General features: G+C 36.9%; 1 protein-coding gene across 1 annotated transcript in view; it reads right to left on the bottom strand.

Moving 5' to 3' along the window:
* LOC131434407 (uncharacterized) overlaps nucleotides 1-22013 on the bottom strand; it is a 1178250-nt gene that overhangs the window by 61948 nt on the left and 1094289 nt on the right. Inside the window, exons 5-6 of the mRNA XM_058601081.1 lie at nucleotides 15430-16471; nucleotides 296-382 (exon numbers count right to left, since the gene is read on the bottom strand). Of these exons, the coding sequence (XP_058457064.1) occupies nucleotides 296-382; nucleotides 15430-16471 (1129 nt within the window). The remainder of the gene's footprint in view (nucleotides 1-295; nucleotides 383-15429; nucleotides 16472-22013) is intronic.

The raw sequence follows: 22013 nt of genomic DNA on the forward strand, positions 1-22013 counted from the left end.
CACCGTGAAGTAACGATGTATCATTGCGGCCGCGATCTCCGGCACGTTTTGGCAGCTAGAGCTGCCGCCAAGATTTATAACAATCATTACGGAGAGAAGCCTGAAGAATCCAGGTGTCGCGGGTATGGGCTGAACAGAAATTGAAAGTCACGGTCTCCAATCGATGCCGACGGTGATGGTGGCGGAAATTCTTCGGCGTAGAAGCTGACGTGACGCAGACTTTTACGGCTTCTGGGGACCTCTTGGCAGGAAGGTCAAACCGATCAATCGAATAGACGCCCATTGCTGCACGTACCTGGTATCGAAATTCCGGACGTCAAGAGTTTCTCCGGTAGATCTTGGATCGACCTCGGGGCCACTATGTCGTGGGGATGGGCTGGCACTGGAAGTAGGGAAGCAACGAAAGACATTCGGTTAAAATTGAAAGTACATTTAATTGTGTCTGATTGAGCTGGTGAAAATCAAAAATGTTAAATTAAATTCATATGATTGAAATCAATTCCGTACCTGATCTCACGGTTTCTGAAAGGTATTGTTTGAATAGTTATAAACTTGTCAAAGCATACAAATATTACAGTAATTGCATCAAAATAAGTAATATCTACTGAAGTGTAACGTGCCACATAAAAATTATATTCTTTATGATTACAGAAAATAAGTACGAATGTAAGTTGTACAAATTCGAATGGCCAGTATTAAAGTTCTTGATTTTATTTGATACCAGCTACCTTTTCAAAAATTGCAAATTTACTGGAATATTTTCAAGCGAATACACAAAATGTCAGCTATAATGCTTTGTAGAACTTAATTTCATTATCGATATATTCACTGAAATTTCAAATTGATAGCAAAAGCGCACAGTGATGCCAAGGTGACAGAAATCCAGAATTTTTTTGTGCACTATATTAATTTTTTTTTAAATACTCAGATAAGTGAAGGTTTACAGTTTAAAGTTTAAAATTTTTGGATAAAAAATAATTTTTCCATATCTTGTCAAAGATAGGGTATTGTACATTTTCTTTCCATTTTTCCATACAAAATTACTAAAAAGATCAATTTTGGATACGAACAACCTCAAGATATAAACCTGGACAAATAAAACGATTTCATATCTTAATGATAATTGTTATTTGATTTTAATTGCCGCATGATGTCTACTATATCGATTTTGATTGGTTCGTTCCGGCAAGCATTAACTTAGAGAGACGAAAGATATGAAATGAAACGACGGATAGGTATTCTAGATTGAATCAGTTATAAATTTAGAACGTAAAAGCTAGCCTAGGCAGGCTCATATAGGCATGATCAGAAGAAAAAAATGAATTCTGTTTTACCTTCTACTTAAGGGGGTCGAACACTAAATTCGACAATGTGTCCCCAAGTATGGTCGTGTAACAACATTGATTTGTTCTATGAGATTCTTGAAAGCAAGATTAGACCAAAATATTATGCCTTATATGACTAAATCAATTTCTAACTATTCAATTAGGTTACACGATTATTGTTTGGTTCAATAATAGGGTCTGAACGATTATGCTGAGAGATACTTCATAGTGTTTAGTCACATTTAATGAAAAAGAAGTACACCCAAACCTCCGTTTACGAACACTTTTTTTAAGTTACCTCTTTTTACGAACCAAATCCCAAATAACGTAAACTTTTTTTACGAACCGACCTTGTAAAAAGAGGTTTTGGCACCCAATGAAAACAATTTTCGCCTCCATGGAAATTACTACAATATGGGTATTTTCGGAACGGGATTGATGAGTAGATGACGCCATCTTGGATTTCCGAATCACTTCAAACATCGTTTTCCGTCATCTACTCATCAACCCCGCTCCGAAAATACCCATACTGTAAGGGTTTTTAAGGAATATCGACAAACCGGATGTCGCCATCTTGGATTTCCAAACCACTTCAAACATCGTTTTCCGTCAACAACTCATCAATCCCGTTCCGAAAATACCCACATTGTAAGGATGTTTAAGGAATATCGATAAACCGGAAGTCTCCATCTTGGATTTTGAACCAACCCCAAACATCATTTTTTTGCACCCACTTATCACATCCGTTCCGAAAATAGCCATGTGATTGGGGGTTTCCACATTCATTACACAAAACTTTTTTTACGAAGTAAATTCCCAAATAACGTAAACTTTTTTTACGAACTACCTCCATTTACGAACCCCCGTTTAGTGCGTTAATGGAGGTTTCAGTGTATCTAAGATAATCATCATAATATAATTTTATACTAAATCCATTTGCACGCTACTGTTTTGTTAGTATGTGAATGGTGATTTCAGTATGCACACGACCCATCTACAAATTAAAAACATGTTTAAGCGTTGAATATTGAAGCTTTAGAATCAAGTTAAATGAGGCAAATCCATCAACAAATCACCGAGAAATAAGTGCTTTAAATTAGTTCCGAAAGATCTATCGCCGATAGTTTCAAATTGGCCTGCTAATTACCGGATAATCAAAGTAAACTGCTACTAGTATTCAATATACTTAAGTTGTTTAAGCGGAATTAGGATGCATACCATTTATCTTGAACAACCCTAGTCTGTAGAGATCGATATTAGATCTATCCCGTTTGCACACATCTCAGATTTCTACTTGTTTCACAATCTCTCTTATCAAGTAGTTTCTCCTAATCGAAAAGGCCTTTCAAATCAGTTCGATCAATCGCATGTGTAGTAGACACACATAACGCAGTTCAAATAAATAAAGTCCAGTTCAGACGCCTTTTTTTCGGTTCAATAAAAACTGCGTTAATTAGTTAAAGTGCAGTGTCAGTTATTTCAAATTAAGTGTCCGAAAATCTGCAAAAACATAAGTTAATACGGTATCAACACACCGCACACATACAAAAGTAACCAGCGAGCGAATGGATGTAACTTCAGTTTCGTAATCCACTCACTAATCAAACCACTCGCTGGCAGTCAAGGGTTAACTAAAGCAGAAATGTCTTCGAGCATATATTTATAGATTCCCTTTTGTGCGATAGTTCATACTGCGCAAATCGGACGAGAGGATGACATCATTGACGCACTGTGACTGTGACTGTGATTGGCTCGTGTAAACATAGTTCAATTCAAATCAATTTTTCAATAGTATGAAATTGAAATACTTAAACGACGTTACTTCATAAGTTTAAGTTAAGTGTTTCCGAATCGATTGCTAGTTAAATTATATGAATCCATCAACAAATGACTGAGTTATAAGCGTTCAAAATTATGATAGAAAAAGGTTACGTGGTTAGTTTTACATTTTTGTAAATTGACACAAAGCTTCGTATAGTGAAGAGTAATGCATTTTTAATGCCAAAAGATTACATTATTTGGTATTTGATTTGTAAAAGGAGTTACGTAAAAAGAGGCAACGCGGAAAATTTTTTTTTTATAAAATGGCTCAAAACTGGCTACTTTTTCAATGGTTAGACTAGCTTATGCCCAAAAAATTATCTTGTTTTTATTCAAGATATAAGGAATAGATTTTTGATGAATCCCTAAACACTATTTATGAAAATGTGAGTTATATGAGAAAACCATCATTACATCACTAGTTTGATTTAGACAATTTTCCAAAAGTAGCGTCGCAGCAAACACAATAACTAACACATGAATGAACCAATTTTTATTAAATTTGTTCAGATGACTATGTCTCTATTGAACGTTAAAGGGATCTGTCTGTCTGACTTATTGACCGGTGTGTCAAGAACGAGTGTGTCTTGAGAAAAAACTTCTTCAAAACCAAAAATAGTGACGAACTGTCTAAGTTCTTGCATTAAGCAGTGCAATTTGAACTGCTCTGCACTGACGAGTCGAAGACGAAACGACAAACAAGAGAGCAATACATTTCAAACGTTTTTATGGTACATTTTAATTAATTTTGGTGATCTACTAATAAAGGGTAACCATAGACTCAATTATTATGTATATAAATAAGATCACCGATCATAAATGCATCTAAGAAAATTGAAATCGAATAATGATGAACTAGCTTCAAAGATAAACGGTATCATTATGTAAACAGACGGATCCCATCATGGATAGATGGTTTATAAGTGAACACAGAATCATAAATTGATATCCGGTGCAGCGATTAGTTGGACATGAAAACGCTGTCAACAAGTTCGAGGATTTCCCAGTCGAGAGTGGTGAGACATTTTTTAATTGAAAAGAGGTCCTCTTAATTGAAAACATCTTCCCCATCACTGTCAGTCAGTTTACAAATGATGGCTGTAGACTCCAATGAGACCTGGTTTTCTACCATAAATCACTGTTTAACCTACATTTGTTTCTTTTTCTCGCAACAGTTTCCCCGAAACCGCCGAAATCTTTCACTTGTAAACTAGACGCCCGTTCACAAATATTCGTATCAACAGCTGCCGATGGTAGGCAACGCGTGGACTTTTCGCGCCAGGGAAGGAAATTATAGCAATTTGATAGCGAAATAGTATCTTTAGCCCCATGCTGTGAATGCGCGCCTACGGTGATTACCACTCACAGCGGCACTACGAGTTGCGCGCTGCGGTCGAACAGGTCTTTTGAAGGTTTCCGCGTTCGGGTTCACGTGTGAACCATACCTTCTTCAAACTATGCCGGAATGCTGTCATATGATCCGAGCTGGTCGGCACAAAGGTTCTCCGGTCTAAACGTGACCGTTTAGACCCCCGTAGGCCACACCCGTTGACCTGAACGCTAAATTTGCTCTCGGATAGCGCGGTTCAATCCGCCAAAATCAGCTGCTATGGCGGCTTTGTTTTGCAATAAAAAAAACTGAAGCTTTAGGGTCCATTTTTAGGTAATAAATTTCTCGGTTTCCGCATCTTTGACGCAAGTTTTTTTTTATTAAATTTGTGACAGCTCTCTAATAGTACCCCTACACGATAAATGATTGTGAGTTGCGACAAGCATGGGATAGAAAAATAGGAATCAAATTCATTACATGTGATGCGATTACAAATCAAATACTTGTGTAGTTAAAAGGATTTCCATGAATCTGGTGTAATTTATATTCGTAGAACATCTAATTCAATTATTGATTTCATCGTTCCATAATAGCTTTAAATAAAAATTTCAAGTATTCAAAATACTTGTACACGGTGATTTTGACTTAGCTCAGTGATCAAATTAGCATGACTTGGGTTAAATTTTTAAATTAGCTTCAGTCATATCACTAATATCGTGATAATGATTGCTTTACCTCATTTTTCGCATTGCTTAAAAGTATCTTTTGGCGGCGACTTCCAATTGTTTCATCTTATAAAAGATTTCGAAGACATCGCATTTTTACAAAAGCACTGTGTATCGGGATGGTTTGATGGTAATATGATAAAAAATTTCATTTTGATTTGCGTGCCACACCGATTTAAAGAAATTTCATTTTCAAAAATCAAAGATTATTTTTTTCAAAAGACAAATCAAAAACTCCGTTGTGAGTGTGTGTGTGTGTGTGTGTGTGTGTGTGTGTGTGTGTGTGTGTGTGTGTGTGTGTGTGTGTGTGTGTGTGTGTGTGTGTGTGTGTGTGTGAGACAAACAATGTTACTCAATTTTCTCAGGGATGGCTGAACCGATTTTCACAAACTTAGATTCAAATGAAAGGTAATAAAGTCTCATACAAAGTTCCTGAGTTTCATATGGATCCGACTTCCGGTGCCGGAATTACAGTGTGATATGCACCAGGAAAAGGAAAAAAATAGTCACACACGTTTCTCAGAGATGACTGAACCTATTTTCAAAAACTTGAAATGAAAGGTCTGTGAAAATTTATAAAAAAATGCGCTATAAATTTTCTATGAAATTTCTTAACTGATTTTCATAAACTAAGAATCAAATAAAAGGTCTTAAAATTCTTTAAATAGTCCCCAAAAAGTTGATCCAGATCCGACTTCTGGTTCTGGGATTACAGTGCGATTAGTGAAAATTTTCAAATTCACAAGCGATGGCGAAACGAGGTGCATATTTTTATAAAACTTACTACTAAATTGATCTAGTTGACAGATCTTGTTAGTTAGTGAATATATATAACTATTTCGGAACTACTAGTCCTCGGTTTCCGCTTCCGAAAGCACCGATAATAGTGAATATCTCCAAAAACGGAACTCCCGTCATTTTCTCTGCAAAGGTTAAGCCGTTTTTCACGACTCATTATTCATATTAAAGCTCTCATTGTCTTTAAATATACTGAGCAATTTCATCCTGATCAGACTTCCGGTTTCGAAATTATAGGGCGATTAGTGTCAAAACATTCAAATTCAAAATGATGATGTAAAACTGGTTCGCGTCGATACGTGCAGCTTTGCTTCGTTCGCAGCGTGCTTTGTTCAATTTCGTATAGCGTGCAGGATTGCCACATTAAAATTTATATATTTCAGGTGAAAAATATTGAATTTCTAATCCTTTTTGTCAATTTGTACCTACTTGTTAGTGTTTTTACAAGATCATGATAACGATGCTTTTCTACAAAAGTACACTTGTTGTCTTTCTGATATAGAAAGTTTATTCAATCACTTGAAAAATTGACTCGTGGAAATTCGCCTAGAAGGCTAAGTGTTCTATATCATTCGACACAGTTCATCGAGCTGGGCAATGTATGTGTCTGTATGTGTATGTGTGTGAGTGTGTGTTAAATAATATAAAAAGTAAGTGTGTGTGTTAAATAATATAAAAATAAAAATCTCGTAGCTCCATAGCTTGCTATTGAATTTCACACCGTCATTTAGAGCGACGAAGGGTAAAATTCTTCTAGATTTGGCTTAAAACGGATTCAATTTGTAGGCTATATTAGTTACTTACTCAACGAACCGACTTTGGCTATACTGGTTCCAAGTTCCCGGTTCCAGAAGTACCAGAAGTAGTGGTCAAAAACTCTAAAACGAGACTCACTCATTTTTCTCCGAGATGATTTGATCGATTTCCACAAACAGGATTAAATAAAAGTTCCTATAGTGGCATAGCTTGCTGTTTAATTTCATCCGGGTCCGATTTCCGGTTCCAGAACTATAGGGTAAAGTGTGATAAATCATTTAGTGCGGCGATGCAAAATAAAGAAAAATTCTTAACTTAACTTGACATAACTGCTTAAAATTTCAAAAGGTTATGTTAGTTTCTACTTAAAGATAGTTTCTTATTTTATTCAAGATCAAAAAAAAATTTTTTTCTTCATAAAATCTTCTGGTGATATTTTTGAAAATATAAGGCATATGAGAAAGGCATCATTACACCACTAGTTGGACTAAAAAAGGTTTTCCATAATTTTGATCACAATATTTTGATTTATCTAACTTGGTTACCTTTTTCCGTTTTTATGAAAAGACACGGATTTTAGAGTATTAGGTGCAAGTCTCGTTATCGTGTGTTCGAGCCTCGAAAAGAAGGATTCTTATGCCGTATTTCTTTGAAAAACACTGGTGGCGTGGATTGCTCTGATTTTGCAATTTCGAGCAGAAATGCAATGTTCTGACGGCGTTTCAATGCCATTTCTGCTCGAAAGTCCAAAAACAGAGCAATCTACGCCACCAGGGGTAGAGGTCAGTAGGTCGCGTAAAACCACGTGGCTCGCATTTCTCTCTATGCTCTCTCGCAAATTTCTCTCTATGCTCTGTCGCAAATGTGATTTCTCTCTATGCTCTCTCGTAAATGTGCAAAATTACTTTCGATGTGGCCGGGTTGCCAAGAAAGTTTAGATGTTTTCGGTTACAAGTTTGACTACATTATATTTATGTGAAGCTACCGCTTGTTTGGCAGCCTTTTTGAGCCGATTTTATTTCTCTCTCATGTTTCGTTACGTTACCAGGGAATTAAAATGGCGCCACCATAGAAATCGACTTACGTTCACAAAAATATCTTTCACTTAATTATTATCGCGACAACATATATGTTTTATGCACTAATCGCATCTAAATTAAATTATCTATACATTGTCAGGATAGATTTTTGATCCATGCTTTTGAAGGCGAGATATTCAATGAACAAGTTGAAAGTTGCCGTTTTCAGCTATGCAATTCTTCCTTCAGAAAGAAGACTTTCCCGACCGCTAATTTTCTAAGAGATTGTCAGTTGGGTTTTTTGATATTCGGCACCGTTTCTGAGAAAATCAGATTTGAAGGGTGAAAATAGCCCTCTAAAACGCCCTAAAACACACTGGCCTCAGTCCTTAATGAAAAACGCCATTAGTGTCAATAGGTAGCACCAGCCATGAAATGGTTCTGTATACAGAAAATTGGCACCAAAGTCTATTGAAATAGAATGGTCAAACTTATGCCACTTTGCTGCTGCCTTTGGTTTAGGTCTCTTCAAGAAATATAAAAACTATCTTTTATAGGAAAAAGTCGATGTCTGATGCTACGTTGTTTTGCAAGGTGCACTTTTGCATTTGTTTATATATTTGCTTAATTGGAGTAGGAAAAAGCCCGATAGAGTTAGTTTCTGTCAAACATGTTCTCCAGTAGACCGATTGAAACTTCCTCATCTTTTGCATCAACAGATCACAATCATCTAAATGATACATTTTGTTTAAATATAGTATCTTTAGCCAAACTAAAACCAAAACTAATTAGATAGTAACCCTAGGAACAATTTCTTGACCACATTCCGTGATAGATTAAAGTCGAATGAATTGGAACAGTGGTTGAATATGCGGCAACATGCTTGCAAAAGGCTCGTTGTACCCACAATTTGAAATATTACAGTCGAAACTGACTGCAGACTGTTTGCGACTAAAAGGGATTACGGAGCATTTGGAGGCGTTCAAAACCATTCTGTTGATATGATACCAATTAGTCAAATTATTCAACTGCTCTTGTAGGTATTCTGCGTCAGCTGAAAGAATTTGAAGTCATCGGCGAACGATAGTTTTATATCGTTGAGATAAAGTAAAAATATAAACGATCCAAGATGACCTCCTTGAGCAACTCCAGAGGTAACAGCGAATGGTAAGGTCGTACAGTATCTTATTTTCACTATCATTTTGCGACCAGTAAGATATGAGTGAAGCTATTTCAGAAATGACCCGTTGAATTCTAGTTCTTTTTACTTTGAGATTGTTATGTAATGATAAATTTTGTGGAACGCAACGGAGAAATCGATTTAGATAGAATTTAACGAACTTATGATAAAGGAGGTACAGGATACTATGTTTGTAGACGTCAAACGGTTAGACATGAACCCATGTTGAATCTCAGATATATAGTAAGAGCAATTATGTGTTATAAAATTCAGAATTCTATTCCGCTATTCCGCTACTCCGCGGTAGTTTGATACTGTACACTTCGTTCCGTTTTTATAAACTGGTAATACTGGGAATCCTATCTTCCATATTTCAGGAAACGTAATTTGTAGCTGCGGTAAGATTTCGAAACCCTTAATCACCACTGCTTCAATGAATAGCGAAATATACATTAAGGTATGTTTACAAAAACGATTTCTACCCATGATTCGAAGCCACAAGGATCCTGTTGTCTTCTGGCTAGATCTTGCTTCTTGCCACTACTCGAAATCAACGGTAGAATGGTATACTACCAAAAATGTCACTTTCGTCCCAAAAGACATGAATCTACCACATTGCCCACAACTTCGACCAATTGAGGAATTTTGGGCATTAACGAAGGCACTTCTTAAGAAGCATGTCTCGGCAGCCCAAAACAATTAAACAGTTCGAAAAAGATTGAAAAAAGTGTCAAAACTTGTCGCCAAGAAGTCTGTACGGAATTTAATGAGAAACGTTCGCAAGAAGGTTCGCCAGCTAGACTACAATATCTAAGTAGAAAATGTTGAGAATAATATTCTGTTGTTGTAGTCTAATATTATCAGTATATCGAATAAAATTTGAATATCTAACACTTGTGAATTATTTACAGCGAAATCAAAGTGCATTCATACTTTCTGGGACAGGCTTTAGCTCAACTTTCCTTCATTGGGAAACTTTTCTATTATTGATCTGGTTCTTATTGATCAAAACCACATATGTAGTGACAAATTTTGACTCAGATCGCTTTTCATTTTCACATTCAGTATTTCACATAAAGCAGTAGTTAAACTAATTAGTTCTATATTCAACTATTATAGAGCTCTCATTCAAAATAATGTCTCGATACAGTAATAGATAATTTGAATCTCATCATTGACGACAATCTTCGACTGCTCATTCGTTTGAATTTGATCGAAGAAAATATCAACATTCTCGTGCTTCTGTCATGAAAATTATAGTTAAAAAATTACAAAAGGAAACTCAACATGAATTCACTCTTTTTTAGAATAAAAATCTTGCTTAGGATGTCTAACAAACTGAATTATATTCCCGTTCTGCAAACTTTATAAAGTTTTTTTAGAAACCTCAGAAACCAATTCCTGTTTTCAAATCAGGAAATCAAATACTTCTTCGAGAGTGTTCACAATTTTTATTTGAACGTTGTAAACGTAACGAACGAAATACTTTACGCAACCCTTTATGTTTGAATTCTTTATATTGCTCGCTAGTTCAGTAAATTCTTGAATCTAACAAGGCAATTTTACGCAAATTAATAAGGTGAGCTCTGCGATTCTTACCCTGGAATGATCAAACGCAGTCGTCGTCACATGAGGATCACATGAGTTGTCGTCGTTGCACACACACACACACACACACACACACACACACACACACACACACCATAAAAATACATTATCCTTCGAGCGAATTTATCTAGCTTTCAGTTTTGTTATCCACTCAGTAATCAAACAACATGCCTGGCTCACAGTCCGAAGCTGACTGCGAAAAAATGGGTTGGATGGTGGTGGTAAATTGCGAACCGAACGCCGATGCTTCTGCAAAATGTTCACCGAGCGTAAGCATGCGATAGGTACGAAAACTATTCCCTCGGTTAATGCGAAGGTGTTCTGTGCTCGGTGTTCGGAGCAGCAATCTGTTTCGAACCGTTCGGTTGGCGGATCATCGGCGAGGGTCGAGTACACTGCGTTGGATACGATGCTTTGTTGAATTCAGTTCTCGCATCCTGGTTTTGAAATTATCAATGCACACGTGATCAGCACAAAAAATTGTTTAGCTCGATTAATAAATCGATCAATAGCAATTCAAATGGTATTATTTTGGACATTATCAATGTGCATATGTTAGGGTGGCTCGATATGGAAAATAGTAAGTTTTTTTTTATCTTTTGCAAATTTTATTTTATTTTATTTTTTTTGGTTATAGAATCAATAATAATAAGAACTGAATAATTTGGAACATTTTCAACGAGCGTATGGTGGCTCAATATGCAAAATTTGTAAACTTTTTAACTATAATTAGCATATTTTCAGTAAACGTAGAGTGGCTCAATATGAGAAAAGGGATTTTTTTTACGTTTGCAAATTGGATGTTTAATAAATTGGTGAGTCAATAGCAAATAAAATTGAGTAAGGCATTTTAAACGAGCGTAGGGTACCTGTATATGGAAAATATTTTGACTAAAGTCAATTTGATGTTCTATGGATTGGTGAATCAATAGCAGTTCGACTTAGATAATTTTAGACATTTTCAGAGAGCGTAGAAAAAAAAATTTGGATTTTTTTGTACTAATTCGATGTTTTATTAAATAGAAAAAAATCTTTGGATATTCTCTGCCACCGCAGGGTGTTTCTATATAAAAATTGTAAAAATTTTGACTAATACCAACTCGATGGTTTGTTGATTGTTGGATCAATAGCAGTTCGAATTGAATAATTTTGGGCATTTTCAGTGAGATTAGAGTGACGCAATATGAAAATTTGTAATTTTTTTTATTTGCTGATTCCATGTTTCATTCAATAGTGAATTAATAACAGTTACAAAGAGCTCATTTTTGACATTTTCAGGGACCAGGAGGTGGTTCTACTTGGATAATTGTAAGGTTTTTGACTAATGTCAATTCGATGCCGTAATAATTGGTGAATCAATAGCAGTTCGAATAAGACAATGTTGACAAATATTTTAAATTCTAATATTCCAATTACTATCAATTGAACATTGAATTAGCAAGAGGTAAAATATTCCCGTATTTTTATATTAAGCCACTCTACGCCCAATGAAAATGTCCAAAATTATCCTATTCGAAATTAATTCATACACCAATCAATAAAGCATCGGATCTGCGAATTCAAATACTAATATTTTTCAAACAGGACCACATTACGCTCGCTGAAAATGTCTTATTGGAACTGCTATTGATTGACCAATTAATCGAACATTGAATCGACATTAGTCAAAAATTTTAAAATTTTCCAGATAGCACCACCCTACGATCGTTGAAAATGTCTTAAATTTTTATTGCTTTTGATTCACTATGAAATGGAACATTTTCATATTGCGCCACCCTACGCTCGACAAAAATGTAAAAAAATATCCAATGCGAACTGCTATTGTTTCTAGAATCATCAGACCATCGAATTAATCTAAGTTTCAATGTTCGTCAATTTTTCAAATAGAGCCACCGTAACCTTTCGATACAATATTTAATAAAACATCAAATAAGTAAAAGTCAAAATATTATTTTTTATTACGCCACCCTACCCCCGCAGAAAATGTAAAAAAATATCCACTTCGAACTGCTATTGATTCACCAATCAATAGAGCTTCGAAAAGACATTAGTCAAAAAAACTCTATTTTCCATATACAGACACCCTACGCTCGTTGAAAATGCCCAAAATTACTCAATTTTAATTGCTATTGACTCACTAATTTATTCAACATTGAATTTGCAAATGTCAAAACATTTTTAATTTATCATATTGAGCCACCCTACGCTCGCTGGAAATGTACAAAATTACCATACTCTGCTAAGCTACCCAAACACTGAAACGTCCAGCCGCAGCTGACAAAGTTCGGTTTATCCGAAGCAACAGCCTATAGTACTCCAATCGGATGTTCATGAACACACTAGTAACGATAGGCTCACGAACTAGAGCATCGGTTCTTTTGCCATCAGCATAGGTTCTTGGTTCGGTGATGATTGCTCGAACGATGGTACCGACAAATTTATACTCGCGATGGTGGTTCGTTTTTTGGTTCGGAACGAACACGTTTTGCGTGTTCGGAATCGATGCTTTGGCACCACGGGCTATAGTTCGTATGGTCGAGAGTATGACATCATTATGGCAAGCTCTGATTGGCTCGTGAAAACATAGGTCATTTTAGAGCGATTTTTGTCAATGGTATACTATTGAAATATTTAAACGACGTTATTTTAATATGATTAAGTTATATGTTTCCGAATCGATTGGTAGTTAAATTATTACATGTATATAAATCGGTTCGCTGTTTGTAGCAGTTAGTAAGTTAGTTTATAAGTTCCTCATACATTACAAGTAGGTTCACAATTTTCCCCACCAAAAATGCAAGGGACGGAGTCCCATTGGGTTCTTCAAATTGTGGACTTAGGATCACACATTTTTTATCAAAATCATTGCTAAAATGAACACTCAGGGGTTTGTTGTTTTGTGCAAAATGCACATATTTGGTTTCGAATTCTTCGCGTTTCACCTTCGGCTCATCATTAAGCACTTAAACCATCTCCGCCCAGCAGTTCATTTTAAAGCGCTAAGCAGACATAAAGTTTGCACTAGCGGTTTAAATTGAACTGCTAAGCGGAGATGGTAGTTCAACTTGAACTGCTGTAAACACGGATGAACCTAAGGTGAATCGCGAAGAAATCTTATTCAAAGACTTAGGTTCAAAATAAGTTGAATGTATGAGAATTATTTTTCTCTTTGAGAATTTTAGATGTTATGAAAAGGACTGCTCCACGATTGAGGTCATCCTGCGTTTTTAACGAATGTGAAGAAACGGCTGAATTTGTATGAAAATTACTCTCATGCAAGCCAAACGGGATTGGAAAAGGCGGTTTTTACAGTGATTGCATAATCTACCCTATCTTCCCCTAAAGTTAATAGGGATTAAGAGTGACTTCTATGAGAGAGGAATCATGAAGCTACCTACTAAATGACAAAAAGAAATGACAGATCAAAACGGTACATATTCGTTACAAATCGGACAATCTGAAACATGAAAAGAAAAGTTCTTGGAGTTCACGTAAAAAGAATGGATTTCTTTTTCCCAACCTGATATTTTTCTTTCATTTTCCTGCCGAGAATAACATTCGCGATGGTAACATTTGTATCTGGCATTTCATAACCCACTGGGGCCGCACTTTCACGATGATTACACTGGAAGTGCTGCAGGTTAAATTAATTACACACGCTTTAAGCGGAGTAAGATGTTATTGTTTGTTAAAAAAGATCGTGACATTCTACGAATTCATAACTGTACGAGTTGAATAGCCGCTCATCAGTAGAATTCTTACCTAATCCATTCCGTTTAGCGGTTCATCTAACAGAACTAGCCGAACCAAGCCAGGGGCGACTGATTTAGTGGAACAAAAAAAAAAGAAGAGATAAATTCATCCGTTTAAGTTCAACTTAATTAGTCAACGTCGTAGAACGGGCGCCGTCGTTCCTACGATCATGAGACAACTCGCACAGCATGAAACATGAATCACTTCTTTCTTTCCTAGTGACCTACTCTTGGTGAAAAAAATAAATAAATAAATACTCGCGTAGATGCGACCGCGGCCTTTTCCACTCGTCGTAGCCTTCGAGTCATTTGGCCAAAGAGACCGTATGCATACAGGAGGTTGATGAATGAATGACTTTGAACTTGGCTTGTCTATGTCGTGACTCAGGAATTCGTAGCCGCCAAGGAATGGTAGAAACTGTTGATAATTATCGTCGTTTCATAACAGCCCACTCGATGCGACGGTGACTCGCATTGGTCGGTAAGAGAGCTACTCATGGTCATGTGCAGACTATCCCGTTAGTGCATTCGTAGTAAATTACGCAAACGTGATTAGGTCAAACGCAACAGTTTTCCTCCGGGAGTAATCGTGTGAAATTTTCTTCGTAATGTAGGCTCCTTAAACTGATAGTGATTAGAGATCTGCGCGGTATCAAAAATTTCCTGTCAAGCAGTGCACGAATTCCGGGGTCAAAACGATGCCTGTGGCAATTCACGATTTCTCGGCTGCCACCAGTAACTTGTCCGGTGTTTCGTGGTCTATGAAATGATTCGAAATCGCTCAATTTGTTCATAATTTACATGAATACGATCAGTTTTTGCAGACATCTACTTATCTATAATGAATTTTTAGAGTCCATAACTGCCAATCAAGAGCTGCTAACCTCATACCCTAATTTTCGTAATAAGCCTCGTAATTCCGTCCGAGGCGCGCAACAATGTTTCATGACTCCATGATCACCTGCGCGAGGATTGCCTAGGCGTAATGCGAATGATTCAACTATTCCACCGGACGCGGTTACATCACAGCGATGTCCCGATGGTCCTTCTACAGCAATAAAACCAGTTCAATCATGGAAAGAAAAGATCTCTCAGGGCCATCATCCCTCACTCACCTGTCTCGTATTTCTTCATATCGTCACCGCTCTCCTCATCGCTGTCGATATGAGGAAACGATCCACCGAGGCAGAATAATGGCATCGAGTTGATGCTGGCTGTTGCGGATGAGGCTGATTGGTGATTATCGCTTCCTCCGCCGACGCCGCCGCAGCCGCCGCCGCCGCCGCCCACAACGTTACCCGTGTCGGTTGTACTGGCTGTACCCCCCGGATTGCACAGTCGCACCGTGCCGTCGGTTCCGTCGGTAACTATCTCCAAGCCGTAATTACACTGATTACCAATGATTCGCTGAGTATTTTCACTTTTTTCGGGCGATTCATTCCGAGCTATAAAGCCATTGCCGTTGGTGTTGTTATGACTGCTGACATTACCACTACCGGACGAGGTGGTCAGTGAATTTCTGTTGTTGTTGTTGTTGTTGTTGTTGATATTGTTACCAGTCAACAATGAGGATGTCGGTGCTGGGAATGTGATCCGTTTGATGGCGTACTTGTTGTTGACCAGCTTGTTCTTGGTGATGAGCTCTCGACGTTTCAGTCCAATTTTCGGTGTGCCAGGATTCAGAATATACTTATCCTGCCGTTCGGACGGTTCTTTTATCAGTGTACCATTATTGTTCTGTCGATCATCGGTCTCTTCTGGGCCAGTGGCTGCACCGAATTCTCCCGACGGAAAGGTTAGCTCCTCCAGTGGAACCCGGCAGATGGCTCGTTCGATTCCGACCAGTAAATTCTGCAACAGTGCGGGTAAATCTTCTGCCAGCATTTCCACAGCTAGAGGCGTAATTGGATCTTTGACCGGATCCAATTGACGATAGACGACCGGGGAGGACTGGGTTGATGACGTTGAGTGTGACTGATCACTCGCGACTGTTCCGCCTCGCCAAACCGCATAGAGCCGGGGTTGGCTTGTTTCCGGCTCTGGACGAACGCAGAGGTACAGGTCCTGGGCGCGTACCAGCGACTCATCAAGGGCACCGAGATGGAGCACCAGGGCTCCGGCAACCGCTAGGGGCCAACCGCCGTGCCAGCAGAGGTCCTGCAAAGGAGGGAAAAGAACGAAAACGGGCTTCATTAGTAATGATGTGACGAATTGTGTGTTCATATTTTATGATTTCTATTTTATGTTTTTTTTTTAGAATAACTGATAATATTACCAAAAAAAATTCATTAATGCAGTATGTTACTAATTCGTAGTAACAGAGGTGTTAGCTAATTTTCATTATAATATATTATCTGATTTAAAATTTTATGCAATTGGTGCCCACATTTGTTCAAAAAGTTTGGTAGATTGTTGGATCAAAAAGTAAGTTTTGAATAAAATTTGTGTTCTGTAAAAAGCAGAAACTTTACGTCTGCTTAGCGGCTCAAATTGAACTGTCTAAGTTTTGAATTAGGTAGTTCAATTTGAACTGCTCTGCACTGACGAGTCGAAAACGAAACGTGAAGAAATTTCAAAACGGTTATGTGTCCTAAGCACAAACGGGATAACTCCTAAATTAAGTTTTTAATATTTTGTACCCATAATTTTAGACGTTAATTGAGAAAAACGTGTTTTAATCCACCTAGTGGTGCTATAATGCCTTTCTCATATAACTCATTTTTACATTGATATTTCTAAGCGATTTTTAAAGGGGGAGGGATAATATGAATCAGAAAACACATTTTTGTGTTTTTTGCCTTTCTCATATAGAAAGGTTATACAATCACTGTGAAAACCGACTTTTGAACCGTAAATCTCTCTCTCTCTCTCTCTCTCTCTCTCTGTATGTGTGTATGTGTGTGTTTGTGTGTGTGTGTGTATGTGTGTGTTTGCACTAATTTTTCTCGGAGATGGCTGAACCGATTTTCACAAACTGGTCTTGTGGTCCCATACAAAATTCCAGAATATTATTTGGATCCGACTTCCGGTTCCGGAGTTATAGGGTAAAATGCGCAAAAAATGAAAATATGTTTTCTAACTTTTCTCATAGATGACGCGACCGATTTTCACAAAATTAGGTTAAAATGAAAGGTCCCATACGAAATTCCTGAATTTCGTCCGGATCCGGAAATATAGAGTAAAATGTGTTAAAAATTTTGCACCTTTTCTAAATCGAGCTCAAATTTCTAAAATTGATAGTTTTTATCAGTAGACGGTCAAACAAACCGATTTCAGTTATTCTTTCAAGAATCGAAGAAAATTATTTTGAAGAATACCACAGTACTATATATGATAGTATGATTGATATGAGAAAGGCATCATTACACCACTAGGTGGATTAAAACAGGTTTTTTACGGAGACACAGCTCAAGCAAATTTATTAATACGTTTTTAAATTAAAGCATCATTTGAAGAATATTTAGTTCAATTTCCGTATATTAATATTGAAAAATAAGTCGGTGACAGAGCATTCCCCAAAACTTCTTTTGAGAATCACGTTGCGCGGTGAACACGATAACTCGGCGTAGAATTATCTGAAATTAAAAATGTTTGTTTGTTTATTGCCCAGTAGTGTAGGATAAGATATCTTTTAAAAATTACTCCCTCCGATTTTACAGTTTGCATCTACATTCTTATATCTTATAACAACCTCTTATTTTAACAATTAAAATAATACTAGGTAGTAGTTACGATTGAAGAAATCTTTAAAAGTTGTTTCCGAGGGATAGCGTCTTACTACAGGTAGCAACAAGTTTCAATTTATCACATCTCGAACGAACAGTGAACTAACGTAACACACCAAAAATATTTCGAAATTTATTTAAAGTACGAATTATTACTCCCCACCCCGTCGTTATCAAGTTATTATTTTTAGTTTTTAACAGTTCGTTACATATTTAAGCAAAAACCGCGATCGTTAAATTTTTCGCTAATTTTTTTAGAGGAAAAACTACCATAATATGAAAAGGGGAAAAACTACAAAAACGTAGGTGGAGGAATTAAAACCAAAAAAAATGTTCCAAGTTTGAAAAAAATCGGTTCAGTAGATTTTGCAGGATCGTTTTTTTTTGTTTTTGATTATAGAGGTTTTAACATTGTGGTCATTCACCTCTTCGGGCTAGAAAATTTTTCTGACCCTATATGCGGGGTTGGGAATCGAACCCAGGTGGGTAGCGTGAAACGCATCGACTTACGAGTGGATTACAGGTTTGTGTGCGGGGCCGCCGCTTCCACCGAGCCTCCTTGGGTTCGTTTATGTGGCTGCGCCACATTGATAGACACATAACAAAGACATTCACTTAAAAATCGAATGTAAGAATCGAGCACTAAGCGGAAACACTCCCAGAACAAATAGAATATCTAAAGAAAAATATGCACAATTGAAATTATGCCAAATGAAAATTATGCCAAACAATTCCAAATGAAACAGTATGTCTTTTTATTTTATGCCAAAAGACATTATGCCAAACAAATTTATGCCAATCAAAAGTTATGCCAATCAAATGTATGCCAAACAAAATTCGGCCAAATAACGTACACCCACATTTTGAAGTACGCATTTTTACTAAAAATAGTGAATAAACAACAAAAGCCAATAACTTTGATTCGTATTTAACGAGAGAAAGAAATATAATAAAAATAACATGCGAATACAACTATGAAATGAAAACCGCGAAAAACCTACCGCATATATGGGACTCGAACCCGTAACTAGCTTCAATTCGAGAAAATCGTTCCGTCAATTAAGGCCAATCGACTTGTTCTAGATACGGATCAGGGTCATTTCGCCGAAAGCCATTCCGCCGAAAACCTTTTCGCCGAAACAGTCATTTCGCCGAATCCTGAAATCGTCTTAAAATCGTAATTTCAATTGACTAAAAAAAAGGCAAATGAAAGATGATAGCGTTAACGCCCGTTTTGTCGACCTACAATTGTACTTCTTGAATGAAAATTTATGCTTGTACTCTTGAATAAAGATTGATTCATGAACTTAGAACGGGGTTCCGAAGAAAATTTGTTGACCATTAGCTACTAAGCATTAAAGCAATTGCATAGGTGTATCTACCAGGCAAATGTATGTGGTATTTTCCTTTTATTAAGTAAAAATGAAAACAATATTTTATGCGGCTACGCCACATCGTTTTATTTCATGTGCTGTCCGACCTTGCTACCGCTCGTTCGGACCTAACAAATGCAAAGAAACCTAGCTTTGAGTAGACCGGGCAAACGAGGCGGTTACAGGTTTGTATGCAAGAGGCTGCCGCTTCCGACGGCTGGCGTCGCCTCGGCGGCTTTGTGCCGCCGAGCCATCTTGGCTTCGGTTATGTGGTTGTGCCAGGAGACATAACATACAGGAGACATGACCCTTTCGGCGAAATGACTTCCGGCGAAATGGCTTTCGGTGAAACGACCCGCTCCCTCTAAATACCATGTCCTTCAACTGTGTGTCACTCATATTCCAAAACAGAATATGAAACTGGTTTGCTTTTTGCTTTCTGACGATTGGTTTCCATGAAAGAGCCACCATATTGAAAAAATAAAGAAAGTAAATTTTATGGAGTTTAATATATGTACTTTTATCTGTAAATAGTATAATTTCAAAATATTGTTTTAACAATAAGTGGAATATAAAAAAACATGTTTTTGGAGGAACCAGTCCTTAGACTATATTGCATGTGAAACTCACGAAGAATCATCTTAATTGAATAGCAGAACCGAGCATTTTTAGCCCAGGCACTCAGGCTGGATGATGATTTATTTTCATAATCTCAAGTTTCTCCCTTTTTTGGCATTATGAAGGAAAAAATTGTTGTATGCAGGCTACATTCACATTACATTACAATTTGTCGTCTGGATGTATTTACATTCGCTACGTGTTGTATTGCTGACGTTTTGTATAGCCGCAAATCGAAATGAAATGCACCAGACTTAAAATTCAGTACATTTCAGTAGAAAAATACAGTACAAATTAAAATACAGTACATTTGAGGGTAAAAAGCAGTACACAGTATTTGGGTCGAAAATACAGTACAATACTGTAAAATACAGTACGGATACGAGCGTTAATCATAACCAATAAATTGAAACAGTTTTGAATCAAATTTAGAGTTTCTACGTTTTTTGCATTATCGCGCTATATGACAGGTTACAATTTCATATAGGTACACTGTCCTGTATTTCCGGAACCGCAAGTCGGATCTGGATAAAATTCTACATAGACTTATGGAAACATAATACTTTTCATTTGATTCTGAATTTGCGAAAACCGGTTTGGCTGTTCCGGAGAAATTAGAGTGATTTCCGGTTTGGAGCACACGATCACTTTTTCAGTACTTCCGGAACCAGAAACGATGAATTGGTATACCCAAAGTCAACCTATTTGGTCATAAACTAACCATACCTGCCTAACTGAAGAATTATAAGGCTATTTGAATGTATTTGGCTTGATTTTTCCGTATCATGTACAAAAACACGCTCCTGAAAATGGAATTCATATCTGGATGAAATTTTGTAGTGTATTGTGTACTTTTTTAGTTTCTTTTGCATATTTTACCTCGTTATTCCGGAACCGGAAGTCGGATCCAGATAAAATTTAATAACACGCTATGGGACCACAAGGCCTTTAATTTGACAGCAGTTAGAGTCGAAACTGGGTTAGGTTTGGCATCAAGCGAAAACGACATAATTTGAAGAAGGTTTTTTTTTTTTTTTTTTTTTTTTTTTTTTTTTTTGTCCCCCCGGTGAACGACCAAAAGGTTAAAGCCGGGGTAAAATAAATGATATTAATAATAATAATACGGTTTTTTTAAATATATTCATTTATTTGGGAGCAGGGTAAAGCGTTCTGAAGATGAAACTGATCATCCCTTTCTCCAAAAGGCATACAACTTCCTCATCTTTTCTAGCAACAGATTACAATATCCAAATGGTACAATATGAGACTTCGATTAAACTAAACTACATAACAAGTTAGTTTTATAGTATTTGCTTGTAAAATTGCCCTAGCTCTACAACTAGATAGATAAGGAATTACGGAACAAACTCTTTATTGCATTTCGGGACAGACGAAAATCAAGCTCATCAGAGAAACTATTACATAAACTACTAGAAAAAGGCTTAAGACATCCATAGTTGGTTCTAGCAGCGGGAATTTTAAGAAACGGATGTGAACAAAGATGGCAACGATGAATGCCGATTTTTTTTTAATTGGCAGCGATTCTCGTAGATTGGAATGTTCAATGAATCACTCCATGATAGATCGATGTCATTTTGGTAATAAAGTGACCTAACCAAGGCTACATATTCGAGGATTGACCGGACTAGTGCACAAACAAAAGTGTCACAAACGGTTTATTTAGAGTACCATTCTGTTGACATGACACCATTCTGCAAATGGTTAAGGTTATGTGGTCTCTTACCAAATTGAGTGTACTTTATCTTAATTTTTTTTGCACATTGTACCCTGTTACTCCTGAACCGGATGTCTAATCCGGGTAATATTCAATAGCCTATGGAATCAAGAGACCTTTCATTTGAGAATCTCTGAGAAAGTCGAATGCACAGTTCTGTTGGTTTTCACAGTGATAGCAAAACCTTCCTATACGAGAAAAGGCAGAAAGGATACATTCATATTCATATTCGAACTATAGCAAAGAGA

The sequence above is a fragment of the Malaya genurostris genome, chromosome 3, assembly GCF_030247185.1.
Source record: "Malaya genurostris strain Urasoe2022 chromosome 3, Malgen_1.1, whole genome shotgun sequence".
Taxonomy (NCBI): Eukaryota; Metazoa; Arthropoda; class Insecta; order Diptera; family Culicidae; genus Malaya; species Malaya genurostris.